At 40.7% G+C, this 19413-nt stretch overlaps 1 protein-coding gene across 5 annotated transcripts in view; it reads left to right on the forward strand.

The window, feature by feature from the left end:
- Positions 1-19413, forward strand: part of CUL1 (cullin 1) — a 102112-nt gene that overhangs the window by 26395 nt on the left and 56304 nt on the right. For all 5 annotated transcript variants that reach the window (XM_055115487.2, XM_008973964.5, XM_063606132.1 and 2 more), the window contains exon 2: positions 5297-5597. In XM_055115487.2, the coding sequence (XP_054971462.1) occupies positions 5458-5597 (140 nt within the window). In that variant the 5' untranslated portion in view covers positions 5297-5457. The remainder of the gene's footprint in view (positions 1-5296; positions 5598-19413) is intronic.

Below are 19413 nucleotides of genomic sequence, written 5' to 3' on the forward strand. Positions count from 1 at the left end.
TCGGCCTGCTTCACTCACCAGCCACCTGTGTGTCCAAGTCAGGAGGTGGCACATCTGCAGGGTACACGCCCGAAACGCGTGGACATTCATAACCACACTTAGCAACTCCTGCGATGCCAAGGATCTCCTATACCTGAGTACTTTTGAAAACTACCTGATTTCCTAAGTATATTTTGTTTTTTTTGTGTGTTTTTTGTTTGTTTTTAATATCTTTAGGTTTGGGGACCTCCTAGGTTTTCTAGCTATGAGACATGATTTATGAGGAAAATATTTTTACCCCTTACCTAAAAACCATTTGAACCTCTCTGACTTTTATGAAATCTGCTTAAGAGTGACATTTTTTGATGGCTTGATTATAAGATATGGATATATAGTTTGTAAAGTAAAATTCAACATTAACAGAGAAGCAAGTGTTTTGTAGGCACCTGTATTCTATTTTATTGTCCCAGGCAGTTTTACAATCAGTTCAGTTCACCAGACACTTGAGTGACGCATCAATAGATTAAGCATGGGCATGCAGTGCACATGCGCGCGTGTATACACACATACACACACACACACACACACACACACACACACACCCCCATACCCCTCTAAACTGGAAAACTTCATTGCCTGAGCCTCTTGTATCCATTGGAGCAGGCTGGTAGATACACAGGTGACACACCCAGATGCCCCTTCAAGGAAGGACTTGACTCCCAGTGTTAGCGCCATCGGGCCTCAGCTGCAGAGCTGCCTGGACCGGGCTGCACCCTTCTCAGCCCAGAGGGAGTTAAAGGCCTGGCCTGCAGCCCCTGTGAGACCCTCTGGCAACGCTTGTTACAGAGTTCCCTGCCAGGGTGATGCTGGCTTTATAGGGCCTACATCACAGTTCATCTTTTCTCTGCCCTGTCTGCTTCCTCCTTGTCATCTCGTGGGTGCCCATCTCTAAGAAGCATCTTCCACCCAAGCCAGGTCTCAGCATCTGCTCCGAGAGCCCTGCCTGGGACCTCCTCACAGGTCTCTGTTGCTGCCCAGCATGTGTGTGACCTATCTGTCCTTTTAGACGTTTTTGTGATGTGCCTACTTCTAACATTTCCTTGTAGACGTTGTTTTAGGTTTCTTTGCTGTATTAGTTATTAATATTTTAAGTACATAGGTGAGGCTCTTTAGGGGATATTAAAAATGTAAGATTAGGTCATCCTCTTTAAACCCCCCCACTTAAGTATGAATTTTTGAAAACCTCAGATCATCTATGCATGAATTTTAGATACTCAGTGGGAACAACTAGAAAAAGGGAATGGATAGAGAAGAATAAATCACATAGCAGCAGGAATAGAAGATTTTGCTAATTTTTCAGCATATTTGGAATATAAACTGAGGTGTGATGTGGCATAAAGTTACCATGCGTAGATCTGGACACAAAAAGTGTACAGCAAGTAAACTTGACGAGTGTGACATGAAAAGTTGTATTTGATCTCATAGATTAACAGTATGTTTTAATAGAGTAAGATTCATAATTGGAATCAGAAATGTAATAAAAAGAGTAGAGAATATGTAAAGAACATATTTGATGTGCTTATGCTGAGACAGAATGGAGGTGTTATGGAGAAAAATCCACATTGACCATTTTATTTGGTATATTTTAACTTTGCTAGAGGATAACTGGTATCTTGACTTTATCTTTTAAATTGTCCTGATCGTTGCACAGTTTATCTTGGTTTTTCAAAAGTCAAGCTTTAAAAAAAAAAAGGGGCTTTCTTAAATTTCAAAATATCTGGGTAGATTTAATACTGATACAATTAGGACTGACTTATTAACTCTTTAAAGCTATCGGCTCTTTTAATTGGAGATGTTGAGGTTTCCTCATTTAACAAATAGGCAATTGGTGGTGGTTTTTTCCTATGACTTACAGTGGTTTCACTGTTTTGACACTTTAAAAATGGAAGAACCTAAAATTCAGACTAGAGTGTACTAGTTTGTGGTCCTGCTACTTTGTAGCATTAGAAGCTTGCCAAGTTTGATTGCTTCTTTGAATTAGTTTCTTCATCTGAAGAGGAAGGGTCAGAACTATCATTAAGGTTAACCTCTAATTGCCAGTGATTGTATTTGGCTCTTAAGAACAAATGCTTTTGGTACACAAATGCATAGCACATAAAGTAACATGACGAAACCCCATCTCTACAAAAAAAAAAAAAAAATTTTTTTTAAATTAGCCAGGCATGGTTGTCCTAACCTGTAGTCCCAGTTACTTGAGAGGCTGAGGTGGAAGGATCACCTGAGCCCAGGGGGTTGAGGCTGCAGTGAGCCGTGATCACGCCACTGCACTCCAGCCTGGGCAACAGAGTGATACCCTATTTAAAAATAAATAAATAAATAAGCATGCTTTATTCCGTCACTGTAGCATTATGAGCGTAGACAATGTCTGTTTACCATTAAGAGTAAATAATGCCTAGGACAGTGCCTGGCATATGGTAGCATCCTACTAAATATTCGTTAAAACTAAGTAGTCACTAAAATCCTGTAATTTTCTTAAGCCTGTTTAAACACTGTGTTGGGGTATGTATACATTTGCAGTGACCAAAATAATACAAAACATGACTAAATGAAACAGCAAGACATAAATTTTAGCCCAGAATCCAATATTTTAAGGAAAAAGTTTAGAAGAAACGAGATAGAATTTTGTAGAGATTCTAAAGAGGGATTTTGAGCAAGTTCAGATGCTTGATGATACTGGTATTTTATTCCTAAATCTTTTTAAGACATAAAGCTTTTGAATTCCTTGATTTATTCCTTCATTTATTTATGTAAAATATGTATTGAGCGGCATGCCAGGCTTTGTATGAGGTTCTCACGAGCCTGTGGGGCTTGCACCCCGGTGAAGTCAGGGAGTTACAGTAAAGAAACAAGTGCAGGTTTATGGCCTGGAGTAAGTGTTAAGAAGGGAAAATCCCATTTAAAGCAAACCTGTACGTCTTCTGGGACTTCCTAGTAAGCCTCCTTTGAAAGTATGACTGGAAGGCAACTTGAAGAAGGGGAGGAACTCTCTAGAACTCTCTAGGCAGAAGCAGTAGCAGATGCAGAGATCCTGTGGCGGGGAAAGGAGACTGGGGTGGCCAGGGGGGACATCTGTGTGGCTGAACCTGAGGGGAGGGAGGGGGAGAGTTGAGGTTTTGTAAGAGGCAAATGAAGAGAGAAAAGGATCTGATAGTGCCATATTAAGGATTTCCCTTCTTCAGACTCTGCCTTGGCTCCCTGTTGCTCTTAGGGTGACAGCCTATTCAGAATTAGGATGACACCGTCTTAGGATGACAGCGATTTTAGACAGCTGACTGCCATGTCAAGAATGATACAAGCAGACACAAGGTATTGGAATCTAGTTTAGACAACTAAAATAGTGGCCCAGGTAAGAGATGGCGAGGATGATTACTAGAGGAGGAAGTGGAGATGAGCTAATGCATTTGAAATGAAGTCCGTAGCAGTTGAATGTGAAAGATGAGGGCTGTGGCTGACTCATTCCCAGGTTTCTGACTTGTGGATACACGTGGCATTGCCACTCGCTGACACGGACAACACTGATGGAGAAAGGCATTTGGGGGCCACAGTAGAACATTTTTTTTCAGTTGCTGATAGAAATTATAAGAGAAGGAAAAGGAAAAGGAGTAAAAGAGCATCTAGAGAGGTATGAGAAAGCTCATCCAAGACAGAATTAACTGGACTATGAGTTTGGGGAATTTAAGTGATTATTTCCCCTTAGGGAAAAATTAAGTGATGGGGAAAGTAGGGTAGGTCCAAACAGTTGATGCTATCAGATGCACCACCAGTCCAAAACATGGTTATTATTGTAAGTGTGCTGTTAACCCTCCCCAAGTAGATGATGAAAGGAAAGCACATGGAAACTACACATAGGAAACATTTCCAGAGTGGTTGCTGAGTTGTTAGTTTCTTAAAACTTGAGGGAGTCCTTGTGTTAAATATTTTTATATTCCACATTTGAACATACCAATTTGAATGTAAGACATAAAATACTTTCAGGATCAGGAATGATGTTGTAGATTCATAAAATATTAAGACCCATAGCCCAGAATATAAATAAATATTAGAGAATAGGTTTCAGTGGTTCAGACTTACTCCTTAAGCATGACCTCACAGGGTCCCTAAATGTGCCTTAGATTACACAGAGCTCTATAATGCCATTGAGGATATAGGATGAGCTGAATTACTTGACAAGGTAACTGGGACATAGGTTTGCAGGCTTTGATAGCCTAGCCTCATTGTTCCAGATCTCGTTTACTTCCCAATAACATTTGCTTTATGAAACCATTCAAATAATTCAGTGTTTCTTGATTTGCACTAGAAATAACTATTTAAAACCAAAACCTTTACGTTTTGATGTGACGTACATAGGTAGTCCTTACATTATGTCTGTGATACTGTGCATTGAGAAGTATTGGTTTGATACAATATTGAATACCTAAGTTACTTTATTTATGTGTCCAAGATGCTGAAACATTATATATTGTATTTGTCATTAGCTTCATATACTTGGAAATAATAGCCACTACCATTGTTAAGCATTTACTCTGTGTTAAGTATTTTCTAATACATTATCTTATTTAAACTCTGCATATCCATTTGAGGAAAGTAATTGGCCTCCATTTTGCAGACTAGGAAATTAGAGCTTAGAGAGGTTAAGAAACTCACCCAGTAGCACATGTACCTGTCTAGTAGATGTGGCACTGAGCTTCAAACTCAGGTCTGTCTGAATTCAGAGTACATTTTGAATCTTGATAATTCTTGCCAGATTCCCTCCTTAAAAAGGGAGTGCCTATTTCCTTTTATTTTCAGCCTCACCAACATTTGCATTCTTGCTGAGTTCTAAGTGAAGAGCTACTAAAAGTCATAGGTAACCCATGAGATTGAATGATTTTTCCTATTTATTAGCTGTTTGTGTTCCTGGGAATTTCCTGAGCATATCCTTTGCCCTTTTTTCTTTGAGTTTGTCTTTCTAATTGTCATCTAGGTCAAGTGATATATATTTTTGATAACTTTAGAAGGCAAAGGAAGGCAACATAGTTGTGCTTGTGCAAACTTTTACCCAGGTTTTCTCTTGAGTGCTGATATCATAATGATTTTGAACTAAAATTCTAAGCGTATTTTTGTATACAGACCATATGGTTAACATGAGTGTGTTTGCACATAGAAAGAGAAATGGTCTCTAGAGTGGGCCCTGCAGACTGAGTGTTTCTGTCAGTGTGTCTCACCTTATTACAGTACCCCAGAGACAATCCACTGATTCTCTTCATTTCTTCCTCAGGTTTGCCTGCAATGAGATTTCATTCTCTACATTTAAAGGACATCCTTTCTGAGCTGCTGTGAATAAATTTGGAATGGTACTGTATATTTTCATCTAATGGAGAACTAGCTGTACTTTGAATAAGGATTGCTGCACTGGACGACTTTAGAACATCCCTCACGATGTCGTCAACCCGGAGCCAGAACCCCCACGGCCTGAAGCAGATTGGCCTGGACCAGATCTGGGACGACCTCAGAGCCGGCATCCAGCAGGTGTACACACGGCAGAGCATGGCCAAGTCCAGATATATGGAGCTCTACACGTATCCTCCTGCCTAGCGCAGGTTGATTTGCTTAGAGTTTTGATTATTTACTAGTATGACTTATGAATTATTAGAATTTTATATTGTTTTCTCCTCCCAGTTCATCATGTAAAATAATCGCAGAGTTCATTTTTAGCCTTAAGTTTTTGAACAGAGTAGAACTTGGTTCATTTTTAGTCAAATGCAGCACTGGGCAGTACAGTCACCACTGGGCACATGTGGCTGTTTACATTTGAAATATTTTAAAGTTCCTTAGGCACACTAGCTGTGTGATTAATAAATAAAACATTTCTGTCATGTAGAAGGTTCCGTTGGGCAATGCTGGTCTAAAGCAAGGTCCTGAGGTTCTCAGCAGATCATTTGTTTTACGTCCATTTGTTTATATATTGTCTATGACTGCCTTGTGTTATGGGAACAGAGTTAAGTAGTTGTGTCAGAAACAGTTTTGTCCATGAAGCCTAAAATATTTACTACCTGCCCTTTTACAGGAAAAGTTCGTTTACCTGATCAAAAGGGATAGAACATCGAGCAAAAGTTTTCCTGTTATGGCCCTATTTTTTTGTGTTTTTGAGGCAAGGTCTCGCTCTGTCACCCAGGCTGGAGTGCAGTGGTATGATCACAGCTCACCGCAGCCTCAACTGCCTGCGCTCAAGCAATCCTCCCGTCTCAGCCTCCCAAGTAGCTGGGACCACAGACACGTGCCACCACACCTGGCCAATTTTTTTTTTATTGTTTATAGAGACAGAGTCTTGCTATGTTGCCCAGGCTGTGGCCCTATTTTTTAAAGTACAGTATTTAAAAAGAATTTTATTCCTTTAGTTTTTGGTCCACGATGTGCATGGGGGACTGTGCTGTGTGCCACAAAGGTGATGAGGGTGGAAAAGATGCAGCTCCCGCTATTCGTGTGGTTGGAGATGCACCAGCTAATTTGGAGGCTTTCTTGATTCCATACAAATATGACATTGAAATTAGAGTTAAGCTCACTCAGGAGAGAGGACATTGCCACTGTTTCTAGGACTTTAAAGTTGCTGATTCAACGGAGCTTCAGGTTTAAAGTCTTCAGGTTTGATAGACTATATCAGTTACTATCAAACTAGTTTTTGTGATATTCCAGTATGTTCTTGCATGTTAATATTTTAGAATCCTAAAAAAAAATTAAGTAGATATAAAACTGTGTCAATCTCTGAATTAGCATAAAATGTGTTTGCATATTTATACATGTATATACACTTACATATAGAATACTTTTAAAATAATAGCTTTATTGAGATGTAATTACGTACCATAAAATTCAACCTTTTAAAAAGTATACAATGCAGTGGTTTTTAGTATATTTACAGAGTTTTGCACCTATCACCACCATCTAATTTTAGAACATTTTAATCACCCCAAAACGACACCTTGTACCCATTAGCAGTCACTCCTCATGCCCTCTTCCCCCGAGGCCCTGGCAACTACTCATTTACTTTGTGTCTAGGAATTTGCCCATTCTGTACATTTTGCATACATGGAGTCATATGATCTGTGGGCTGCCTATGTGGCTTCTTTGACTGAGCATGCTTGGAGGCTTCATCCTTGTAGCACGTATCACTGTGTACGTCATTCCTTTCTATGACTCAGTTGTGTAGCTAGTCTACATTTTGTTTGCCCATTGATCAATGATGGACATTTGGGTTATTTCCACCTTTTGACTGTTACTAATACCACTGTAAACATTGTGTGCGAGTTTTTGAGTGGCTCTGTGACTTCTGGTCTCCAGGGTGTGTATGTAGGAGTGGGATTGCAGGGTGCTATGATGGGTAGGTTGCTTTTAAAGAAGATAGAGTCTTTGCCAAGTGAGAAGATATTATGCCCCCAACAGGGTTCTGGCTTGCTAGGTATGGCATTTTCTTAATTCTTGTAAGAAAGCTGAAGGTGGTAGTTCCACTGGTGAGGGAAGACACTGGTGGGATTTCTGATGTACAGGAAGCAGGAGAGCACTGCTCTAGAGCCCAAGGAGGTGTCATTGTTGATCTGTGTCTGGAGAATTTCTTTTTAAAATCCACCTTATTGAGATATAATTAATATGCCTTGTAAGTCATGCATTGTTTTTTGTTTTTTTTTTTTTGACAGAGTCTCGCTCTGCCACCCAGGCTAAGTGCAGTGTCATGATCTCGGCTCACTGCAACCTCTGTCTCCCAGGCTTAAACGATCCTCCCATCTCAGCCTTCAAGTGGATGGGACCACAGGCACGCACCATCATGCCCGGCTAATTTTTTTTTTTTTTTCCCTAGAGACTTTCACCAAGTTACCCAGGCTGGTCTCAAACTTCTGGGCTCAAGCATTCCGCCTGGCTTGGCCTTCCAAAGGCTGGGATTACAGGTGTGAGCCACCACGTCCAGCCTTGGGAATTTCTTAATGTGTTCTTTCTTTTTTAAATCAGGTTGGTCCTTTTTCTGATGGGTTATTTTTGCTCATAAGGTGGTGAGACTTTGTATGCTAGCAGAAGTTACCGAATTCTTGTATTCTACAAATAATTAAATTCGTATAATTTGTAGTTGTTTTGGTACCTGCAACTTTAATTTTTTTTAGGACCGCCTCTCAAATTGGGTAGTTTTTTTTCCAGTTTTGTCTGAGAAATAATAGCTCCATATATTTACAAAAAATTGGAGAATCTAAACCAAGTCTAAAATATCTTTCTTTAATTCTTTAGACATTATAATGAAATAATGGCTACAGTTTGAGTCCTGCGTGTCAGGCTTTGTGCTTGGAACCATCCACACCTCATTAAGCCTTATCTCACCGCGGGCTGGTGGTAGTCACTTTCCTCTGTGGATAAGCTCCAGGAACCTGGTTGTACAGCAGCCAGTGGTGGTGGTGAGGCGGGTCTTAAGGTTCTCAGCAGTCTGAATCTAGAATTGCCTTTAGACACTCTATGTAGTCTTCAGCTACTGTATTTGAATGGATCACATTTCTCAGAGTATTACATTTCTATATTTTCTTTGAGAAGTTGTGAAGAAGTATTTTGATTAACTCTTCAATATATTAGGATAGAAGTCAAACAGTAGAGTGTATACTTATGTTTATTAATTGTTGAAAATCATAAAATATAATTTTACCCCCTAACTCTTCACATATCTTTTCAGCATCATTGTGAGAACTGAAAGAATTTTGAGTCATCTGTCATGTTTTTGTAGAGCCATCTTCACTTAAAGCCATTTACGCATAGTACTCTTTGGAATTGCGTATATGTTGCCATTATTGCTGTTTTATTCCAGCCCAGGTTGCATAACAGAGCAGTTTTTCAGAAGTTTTCTCTTACTGGTGTATATTTGGTCATTTTAAAATAATCTAAAGGTTTGCTCGCTGTGACATCTAATACTTGCAGTTGTAAGGTTGTGTTTCAGGGAAGGAGGTGCTTTGGACCGGGGAAGAAGGAGCTGGCAGTGCCTCTTACTGTTCTAGTATCACTCTGCAAAATTAGACATGCCTCATCAGCAGTTGGCAAAGGAAGTGGGTTAGAAAGGAAAACTGGTTGAGAGAAAAAGGAGGGATTCTTTTCCTTCCCATAACTCTGGCTAGTAGTTAACAGCTAGATTTTTACCCATTGTGTATCCTGGAGGAGAAAATTGAGTGGTTTTTTTTAGAAAAAGCAACTACTTCTTGCTGTAAAACAAATATTCTTGGAGGCTTTAGGAACCTGTGACATTTGTGGTTGCCGTAGCAGAGAGGTGGGTTATTATACAGCATAAATATTTATCTTGACTTTTCAACTCAAAATGGTGAAAGAAGGGAATTTTGGAAAAGCCAAAAAGAAAAGAAAAGAAAAGAAAATGACCAGAGCATCTGCAGACAGAAAGATCCACTTTAGTTAACTTGGTTTTCAGCCGTTTCTCAGACTTGGTTTTTCTCCTAAAGTTTTAGCCTTGAGCCATCACTCTTCACTGTGAGTCTGTCTGTTAAGCGCTTCCAACTATTCACTTGAGTTTTCTATGATGTCTTACATGTGTATAGTTACCATGCAGCAACTGTGTGTGTGTGTGTGTGTGTGTGTAAGACAGAGTCTCACTCTGTCAACCCAGGCTGGAGTGCAGTCGTGGGTTCATGGCTCACTACAGCCTTGAGCTGGGGTCAGGTGATCACCCCGCCTCAGCCTCCAAGTAGCTGGGACCACAGGTGCACACCACTGCATCTGTCTAATTTTTGTATTTTTTGTAGATACAGGGTTTCACCATGTTGCCCAGGCTGGTCTCAAACTCCTCGACTCAAGTTATCCGCCCACCTGGGCCTCCCAAAATGCTGGGGTGACAGGTATGAAACACCGCACCTGGCCTGTTTTTCTTGTGCAATAAAATACATAGAGTAAAATTCTATGCATGTGGGTAAATAATACCAGGTTTCTTTCCTTTTGAATTTGAAATAGGTATGGGCATTTCTTATTCAATTTATTGACACCGCTATATTTCAGGTGTTGTGCTTAGGGTGGAACACAAACATGGGTCCTGGCTAGAGGAGAGGTATTTAAGGGGATGCAGTGAAGTATGAGAGTCCGGCCTAGCTCGTGCAGGTGTCAGGTCACCTGCTGGAGGTTTCTGTTCATTGTTCTGGGCTCCAGACCTACCTGTGTCTTGTTTCCAGGTCAGGTACCTCAGATTCATAATTTTACCTTCCCTTGGAATCAGTTTAAACTTTCATGTTGATGTCTTTTTTTTCTCTCCACCTGAATAAATGTTCATGAACTTTGACGTTTCTGTTTGTCTTCCTGTACGTTGCTGTGGCCTGAATCAGTTTGTTCTGTTCCTTAGCCTGTTTTTTCCAGTCTTCTTTTCCCCCACTAGCACCGTAAGAATCTCGTTCATATTTGAGAATGAGATTGGTTGATTTGAGAATCATTCATTCATATTTGAGAATGAGAATGAGATTGGTCTTGGTTGCTCTCAGTAAGTCATAACATAAGCACATTCAGAATTCACATTTAATTGTCTATTTTGACGTTTAGGTTCGTCATTGCTGGGGGTCGGGGCACTTTTTCACCCGAGTCAATCTGCTGAGCCCTTGGAGCCTGCGGCTGTGCTTTGCAGGGACACCGTGCCAGGACACGCTGGTCCCTGCTGCAGCTCTGCACCTGCCAGTTGAGCAGTCCCGTCTTGGCTGCCGCCACCACTCTTTTCAGGTCCACACTCTGACCATCGCCTTCCCTTCCATAGGAGCTGCACTGCAGGGGAGTGCTCAGGTGGCAGCCTTCCTGCTTCGCCTGCTCACTGCAAAATTCTCTCCTTTATAGAAAACCAAAATTTCAAAGAACAGCAGATCACACAGAAGGAATAACAAATTGTCTTCAAAGTAGGTTAATGATGATCCATGTCTGTTTTAGAATAACCATCCATCCCAACAGATGTGTTTGGACACTTTTCATCTTGCACTCTTAATTTAGGAGTCTTACATTAATCTGATTCTGCTCACCTAATGAGCATGGCTTACATCAAATGAACCTAAACATAGAAAGTTTTCATATTTTTCAGATGTAATCTATCCTTCTCTTATGTGTGTGTGTGTATATATATGTTTATCCATACTTTTAGCATAAGTCTGTAAAAGGACATACTGGTTCACAGAAGAAATGCAAATAGTAAGCATATGGAAAAATGTTCAACCTTATAACTGTTAAATGAAGAATTAGGCCAGCCATGCTCATGCCTTTAATTCCCGGAATTTGGGAGGCCAAGGCAGGTGGATCACTTGAGCTCAGGAGTTTGAGACCAGTCTGGGCAACATAGCAAAACCTTGTCTTTAAAAAAAAAAAAAAAAAAAAAAAAAAAGCCAGGTGTGGTAGTGCGTGCCTGTAGTCCCAACTACTCAGGAGGCTGAGGCAGGAGAAACACTTGCGCCTGGGAGGTCGAGGCTGCAGTGAGTCATGATCGCACCACTGCACTCTAGCCTGGGCAACACAGTGAGACCCTGTTTTTACCTATCAGGTTGACAAACATTGTTAAGAAATGACTATTACAGCCAGTGTTGGCAAGGAGACCAAGCTCTACAGTGCAGGCAGAAATGTTAGTTTGCTGTGATCTTTCTGGAGGGAAATTTAGAGATATATTTTTTTGTTTTGAGATAGAGTCTTGCCCTTTCACCTAGGCTGGAGTGCAATGGCACAATCATAGCTCAGCGCAGCCTCCAACTCCTGGACTCAAGTGATTCCACCCCCAACCCCACCTCAACCTCCTGAGTAGCTGGGACTGCAGGCGCACACCACCACACCTAATTTTTTATTTTTTGCAGACATGGAGTCTTGCTATGTTGCCCAGGCTGGTCTTGAACTCCTGGCTTCAAGCAATCCTCCCACCTTGGCCTCCTAAAGTTGTGGGGTTATAGGCATGAACCACACAAGCCTGGCCTTTCTAGAGACATAAAAATGTACTGTGGCCCAGCAATTTATTTTTTAAACTTTATCCTAAGGAAATAGTTGTATTCAAAATTGCATGTGCAAGGCTCTTCAGCATATTTTAATAATAGGAAACAGTGGAAAACAACCTCAATCTTCAATATTAAGGATAACTACAAACTGCTATTAAAAACACAATGAAGACTATTGACATGGAATAATGTTCATAATATATTGCTGTGGGAAAGCAGGATATGAAGTGGTATGTGAATTGTGAACCATCAGCACATGCTCCTGCTTTCGAAAAAGTTTGTGTACACCATATGGAAAGGAACTGTCCCTTATAAGGTGGTGGACTTCTATATGAGTTTTTAAAAATTGCTCTTCTTTGCCTTCTAGATTTTCGTATAGAGCATGCATTTAAAAGTGCAGTTTATTAGTTTGCCTTTTGCAAATGTTAAGCCTAGTTTGCAAAGTTCTTGCTATCTTTTACTACTGACCTGGTACTATTAAAATCATTCTTAGGATTGAGAAATTGTATATCTGTCTTAAAGTAAGACCCTGTAGAAATTATGAGATTGTGTACTTGTCACAAGTGATTTTTTTTTTTTTGGTGGGGTAGGCGGTTAGTATAAATATGGCATGTTCTTCAGCTATTTTTCAAAGTTTGATTCACGGTATATATACTCAGAGTACTTTGAACATTATGTAACACATTTTTTAGTTCATTATAATCAATTGCAATTAGTTTTTGCTTTTGAAGTATGCTATTAGATGTGAATTTATTTGCTTTGTATGGGATATTTCTTTTCAGAAATGCACGTACCCACAGACTGGACAGGACTTTATTCTTTTATAACTACAGACGGATTATACAGGATAGTATGTGAGCCTGCTGTTCTGCCATTTGGTACAGGTTAACTTGTTAATGTGTGAAGATAGGAAGTACGATATATGTGTGTGTGTATATATATTAATTTATTTATTTATTTATTTATTTTCAGAGGGTGCCTTGCTCTGTTGCCCAGGCTGGAGTGCAGTGGTGCAATCTTGGCTCATTGCAACCTCCACCTCCTGGGTTCAAGCGATTCTCATACCTCAGCCTCCTGAGTGGCTGGGATTACAGGTGTGCACCACCATGCCCAGCGAATTTTTGTATTTTTAGTAGAGACGGGGTTTCATGTTAGCCAGGCTGGTCTTGAGCTCCTGACCTCAAGCAATCTGTTCACCTCGGCCTCCCAAAGTGCTGGGATTACAGGGTGAGCCACCACACCCAGCCTAGGAAGTACTGTATTTTTAATAAAACTTTTAGTGCAGAGTCTTTCCATGTGATTTTAATAGAAGTTACTTGTTTAAATTTCCACTTCTTAAGTCGCATTTGGGAAACAAGTGGTAGTAGGAGGTGATTCTGTTCTGTTTAGTTTTGCTTCTTTGATTGAAGTGGCTTTTCTTTTAGCTAATGAGAATGGTTGGAGTTTGGCAATAACTAAAAGTCAAGAATTGATTCCCCAGGTGTGTTCACTTCAGAAATAAGGCATGGTGCTGTGGGTAACAGAGACATTTGAGAATACTGGCTCCGTCACCCTGCTGCTCACTTTATATTACGTTAGTAGTAGATGCTGAACTCCGGGAAGGCAGTCTGTTGGTGAGGCCTAAGTCACACACACGGTACCTGGCACTGGGCAGGTGCCCAGAGGGTGTCTGCTTGCTGAAAGGTGAGATGTGAAGCTTTGCATCTGATAGGACCCTTTCACAGTGACTTGCCCTTGCCCATCAGTACAGAAGCATGCCTTGGCAGACAACGTTTCTAGGACGACAGAAGAGTTGTAGGACCTATCTTGGAGGCTGAACCAGGCTTGGCTCTTGAACATAAACCCCTGTACCACCTTACACCATTTCCCCACCTGCCTGCGGAGGAGGCCCCAGATACCTGCTTACGTTCTCACCTGCTTTCTGGCCAAAGAAGCTTTCAGAGGACCTTCAGCAAAGAACCTCAGAGTTTTAAAAGTCAAATGTATGGGTTTGTTAGAGTCTATGGCTGCCTTAGTATAAAATACCTAATCTATTGTCTGCTGAATGAAACTTCTATTTTATTGCCTTGTAGATTTTTAATTTTTTATCTCTGATGTTTTTACTTTTTCTTATTTCATCTTAATTCCTATATTTAACTTGTCCTCATACTGTTTTAATTTTTTTCCCTTTAAGAATAACTTTAGATGTGACCATTTTTCTCCTAAAGATTAGTCATAGTTCGTTTTTCTACTCTTCTAAAGTAAATGATTTATGAACACTTAATTTGTGTGCATGTTGGGGCAACAGGTGGTGAGTGTGGCATTGTGGGGGGCGGCGGGTTCAGGGAGCAGCAGGAGGCCAGGCATAGAGAGCAGCGGGGAGGCTCCGGCCCTGTCCTTTCACACAGGCGCCCTTCAGGGCTCATTCTTCAGGAAAATGGCACACCTCATAATTCAGGAATACATCCGTTTCACAGTCCTTCCTTGAACATGGGGAATTCTCCCCTTCCAGATAATACACTTGAATTATCCCAATAGCGCTTTTTCCTCAGGTCTCATACCAGTGAGGTGTGAGGAGGGGCTGGTGGCCTGGACAGATCTCCCTCAGGCAGCTTCTGATCACATGAAGAGCCTGCTCATTCCATTTCTGATAACATTTCTCCATATAGTTCAGTTGATTTAAAGCTGAGATAAAAATACTGTGAAGCTAAGACTGTGTGTCATCAGAGCTATATAAGATCTGCTTTCACTCCTGCCTCTGCTGACTCAGCCTGGATTCAAAGCACAGTTGATCCTGTTCTTTAGGTGAAGGTGCCCTAAACCGGGGGCACCTCTCGGGCTGCCATGTAAACTTCGTGTCCGTTGAGCACCTTTTTATATGTTCGTTGACCATTCATATGTCATCTTTTGTAAAGTGTCCAAGTCTTTCGCCTCCTGTTTTTTCCATTTTGGGGATATTTTGCTTTTTGTTAGTTTTAGTTCTTTAGATGTCAAGGATACCAGTGTTTTGTCAGATATATTTTGCTAATATTTTCTTCAAGTCTGAGGCTTGCTAATCTTTTTTTAATGGTGTCTTTGGGTGAGCAAATGTTTACTTTGGGGAAACCTAATTTATTGGTTTTATTTTATTTTTGCAGTTATTGCCTCTGTGACATAAGAAACCTTTGCCTAGATCTCAAATATATTTTGTGTTTTCTTCATAAGACTTTATGGTTTGGGCATTTACTTTTAGACCTGTGATCCACCTGGAGTTAACTTTTGTATATGGTGTACAGTAAGGCTTAAGGTTAAATTTCCCCTGTGTGGATATCCAATTATTCCAGTGTCATTTGTTGAAAAAAACTTTTCCTCAATGGGCTGTCAACTTCTTGTCAATTTCTACCCCAAAAGTTGATTGAATGGAATGGTATTGAATTTTTTTAATGGCTTTTTTTTTTTTTGAGACAGTTTTGCTGTTTTTGCCCAGGCCAGAGTGCAATGGCACAACCTTGGCTTACTGCAACCTCCACCTCGCAGGTTCAAGTGATTCTCCTGCCTCAGCCTCCTGAGTAGCTGGGATTACAGATGCACGCCACCACGCCTAGCTAATTTTTTTGTATTTTTAACAGAGACAGGATTTCACCATGTTGGCCAGGCTGGTCTTGAACTCCTGACCTCCAGTAATCCACCTACCTCGGCCTCCCATAGAGCTGGGATTACAGGTGTGAGCCATTGTGCCCGGCCTTAATGGCTTTGAGATCTAATTCACATAGCATACAATGCACTCATTTAAAGTGTACATTTCAGTAGTTTCTGGTATATTCACAGATAATGTTCAACTGTCACATTCAATTTTAGAAGATTTTCATCATCTCAAAAAGAAACCCTGTGCCCTTTAGTTGTCACTTCCTTCTTACCCCTACCTTCTACTAATGTACTTTGTCTCTATAAATTCACCTATTCTGAACATTTTGTATACATGTAACTATATGATATGTGGTGTTATGGACTTAATTGTGCCCCTCCTCCATTCATATCTTGAAGCCCTAACCCCCAGTATATTTGGATGGTATTTGGAGGTAAGGCTATTTGGGGGAATAATTAAGGTTAAATAAAATCGTGAGGGTGGGGCCTTACCCTGATAGGATTGGTGTCCTTATAAGAAGAGGAAGAGACACCAGAGAGCTCTCTCTCCACATACACAGAGGAAAGGCCATGTGAGGACACAGCGAGAAGGTGGCCGTCTGCAACCCTGGAAGAGAGCCCTCACCAGAAACCAACCCTGACAGTACCTTGAGCTCGGACCTCTAGTCTCCAGAACTGTGAGAAAATAAATTCCTGTTGTTTAAGCCATCTTGTCTGGTATTTTGTTATGGCAGCCTAAGCCGACTAATACATGTGGTCTTTTGTGACTGGCTTTCTTCCATTTAGTGTAATATTTTCTAACTTCATCCATGTTGTAGCATATGTCAGTACTTCATTTTTATGGTAAAATAAGATTCCATTCTGTGGATATACCACATTTTGTTTATCCATTCATCAGGTGATGGACAGTTGGGTTATTTCCAACTTTTACTATTACGAATAGTGCTGCTGTAAATATTTGTGTACAGGTTTCTATGTAAGACATATGTTTTCATTTTCCTTAGATGCCTACAAGTGTTATTTCTGGGTCAGATGGTAACTGTGTGTTTAACCATTTGCAGAGCTGCCAAATTATCTTCCAAAGTGGCTGCATTATATTACTTTCCCACCAGCAGGGTATGAGGGTTTCAGTTTCTCCACATTCTGGCCAACACTTGTTGTGTTGTGTTGTATTTATTTATTTAGTTATTTACTTACTTATTTTGAGACAGAGTCTTGCTGTCATTGAGGATGGAGTGCGTGGCGAGATCTCAGCTCACTGCAACCTCCTCCTCTTAGGTTCAAGCGATTCTCCTGCCTCAGCCTCCCGAGTAGCTGGAACCGCAGGTGTGCATCACCATGCCCAGCTAATTTTGGTGTTTGTAGTAGAGACAGGGTTTCATCACGTTGGCCAGGCTGGTCTCGAACTCCTGGCCTCAAGTGATTCTCCTGCCTCAGCCCCCCAAAGTGCTGGGATTGCGGGCATGAGCCACCACATCCGGCTCAACACTTGTTATTTTCTGACTTTTTGATTCTAGCCATCCTAGTGGGAATGAAGTAGTATCTCATTGTGGTTTTGATGTTCACCCTTATTGAAAATCAGGTCCACAGATTCATGAGTTTATTACTGTCATTTTGTAGTAAGTTTTGAAATTGTGATGTTTGAGTCCTCCAATGTTGTTCTTTTTGTAGATTATTTTGGCTCTTTTGAGTCTCTTGAAATTCTATATGTATTTTGGAATCAGCTTGTTAACTTCCTACAATGAAGCCAACTGGGATTCTGATAGGGATTACATTGAATCTTTGGATCAATTTGGGGAGTATATTAGTCTGTTCTCATACAGCTAATAAAGATATACCCGAGACTGGGTAATTTATAAAGGAAAGAGGTTTAACGGACTCACAGTTCCACGTCGCTGGGGAGGCCTCACAATCATGGTAGAAGGCAAAGGAGAAGCAAAGTCATGTCTTACATGGCAGTAGGCAAGAGAGCTTATGCAGGGAAACTCCCATTTATAAAACCATCAGATTCTATGAGACTTATTCACTACCACGAGAACACTATCGGGGAAACTGCTTTCATGATTCGGTTATCTCCACCTGACCTTGCCCTTGACACATGGGGATTATTACAGTTCAAGGTGCTATTTGGGTGGGGACACAGCCAAACCATGTCAGGGAGTATTGCCATTTTAATTAATAATTCTTAAATCTTTCTACCTTTTCTGGGTTTTTTTGTTTTTTTTTTTGTTGTTTTTTTTGTTTTTTTTTTTTGAGTTGGAGTCTCACTCACTCTGTCGCCCAGGCTGGAGTGCAGTGCATGTTCTTGGCTCACTGCAGTCTCTGCCTCCCGGGTTCAAGCGATTCTCCTGCCTCAGCCTCCTGAGTAGCTGGAATTACAGACATGCACCACCACGCCCATCTAATTTTTGTATTTTTAGTAGAGACTGGGTGTCTGACCATGTTGGCCAGGCTAGTCTCAAACTCCTGACCTCAAGTGATCCACCTCCCTCAGCCTCCCGAAGTGCTGGGATTACAGGCATCAGCCATCATGCCCAACTCTTTCTACCTTTTCTGATATAAGTATTTGAAAGTATAAATTTCCTTGTAAGGATTTTTAGCCTTATTCTGCAAATTTTGATATGTTGTATCTTCATTATCATTTAATTCAAAACACTTTATTTGACCTTTGAATTATATAGAAAGATATTGTTTAGAAATATTGGATTTTCCCGGGTAGCTTATTGTTACTAATTCCTAATTATAATTCCATTTTGATCAGAGAACACACTGTATAATTTCAGTCCTTTTAAATGTATTGAAACGTGTTCAGTGGCCCAGAAAATAGCCTATCTTGGTGAATGTGCCATGTACTCTTGAAAAGAATGTGGGTTCTGCAGCTGTTGGCTGTAGATGGTGATGTGCTGGAGCTGGATCAGATCAGCTTGCGGGAGATGATTGTGCCCATCTCTCCCCATCTCCCTGTGTGACATTGTCCTGTTGGTAGCTTGCATCTGCCATGGTGGGAACCTTATACAATAGACATCTATGGAGGCTACAAATCAGGGCTTTTCTTTTTTTCTTTTCTCCCTGCTCAGAGAGCCAATTTACCAGTATACCACTGGGTGTAGAATGTTACAACTGCCCATACAGATCATCCAAGTTGTGATTGATATTCTTCCTGTGGTCTAGTTGCTGAGAGGAATGTTGAATCTTATCCTATGATTGTGAAATTGTCTCCTTTACCCTTTAATTCTGTCAAATTTTCATATATTTTAAGCCAGGTGTGGTGGCTCACATCTGTAATCCCAGCACATTGGGAGGCCAAGGCGGGCAGATCGCCTGATGCCAGGAGTTCAAGACCAGCCTGGCCAACATGATGAAACCCTGTCTCTACTAAAAATACAAAAATTAGCCGGTCATGGTGGTGGGCACCTGTAGTTACTCTGGAGGCTGAGGCAGGAGAATCGCTTGAACCTGGGAGGTGGAGGTTTCAGTGAGCCGAGATCGCACCACTGCACTCCAGCCTAGGTGACAGAGCAAGACTCCATCTCAAAAAACAAATTTTTTTTCATATATTTTGAAACTCTGTTGTTAGACAAAAATACATTTGCAAATATGTCTTTTAAATACATTTATTATGAAATGTGTCCCTTTTTATCCCTGGTAGTAATTTGTTGCCTGATAGTTATTAGCTTCTTTAGCCTCTTTCTATGCTTAATGTTTGCATGATAATCTTTTTCCATCCATTTGCTTTCAACTTATGTGTATTTTTATATTTAAATTGTGTCCCTCATGTCAACATATAGAGCGGTCTTGCTGCTTTGCCCCTTCTGACCAT

Source organism: Pan paniscus, chromosome 6 (assembly GCF_029289425.2).
Source record: "Pan paniscus chromosome 6, NHGRI_mPanPan1-v2.0_pri, whole genome shotgun sequence".
Lineage (NCBI taxonomy): Eukaryota > Metazoa > Chordata > Mammalia > Primates > Hominidae > Pan > Pan paniscus.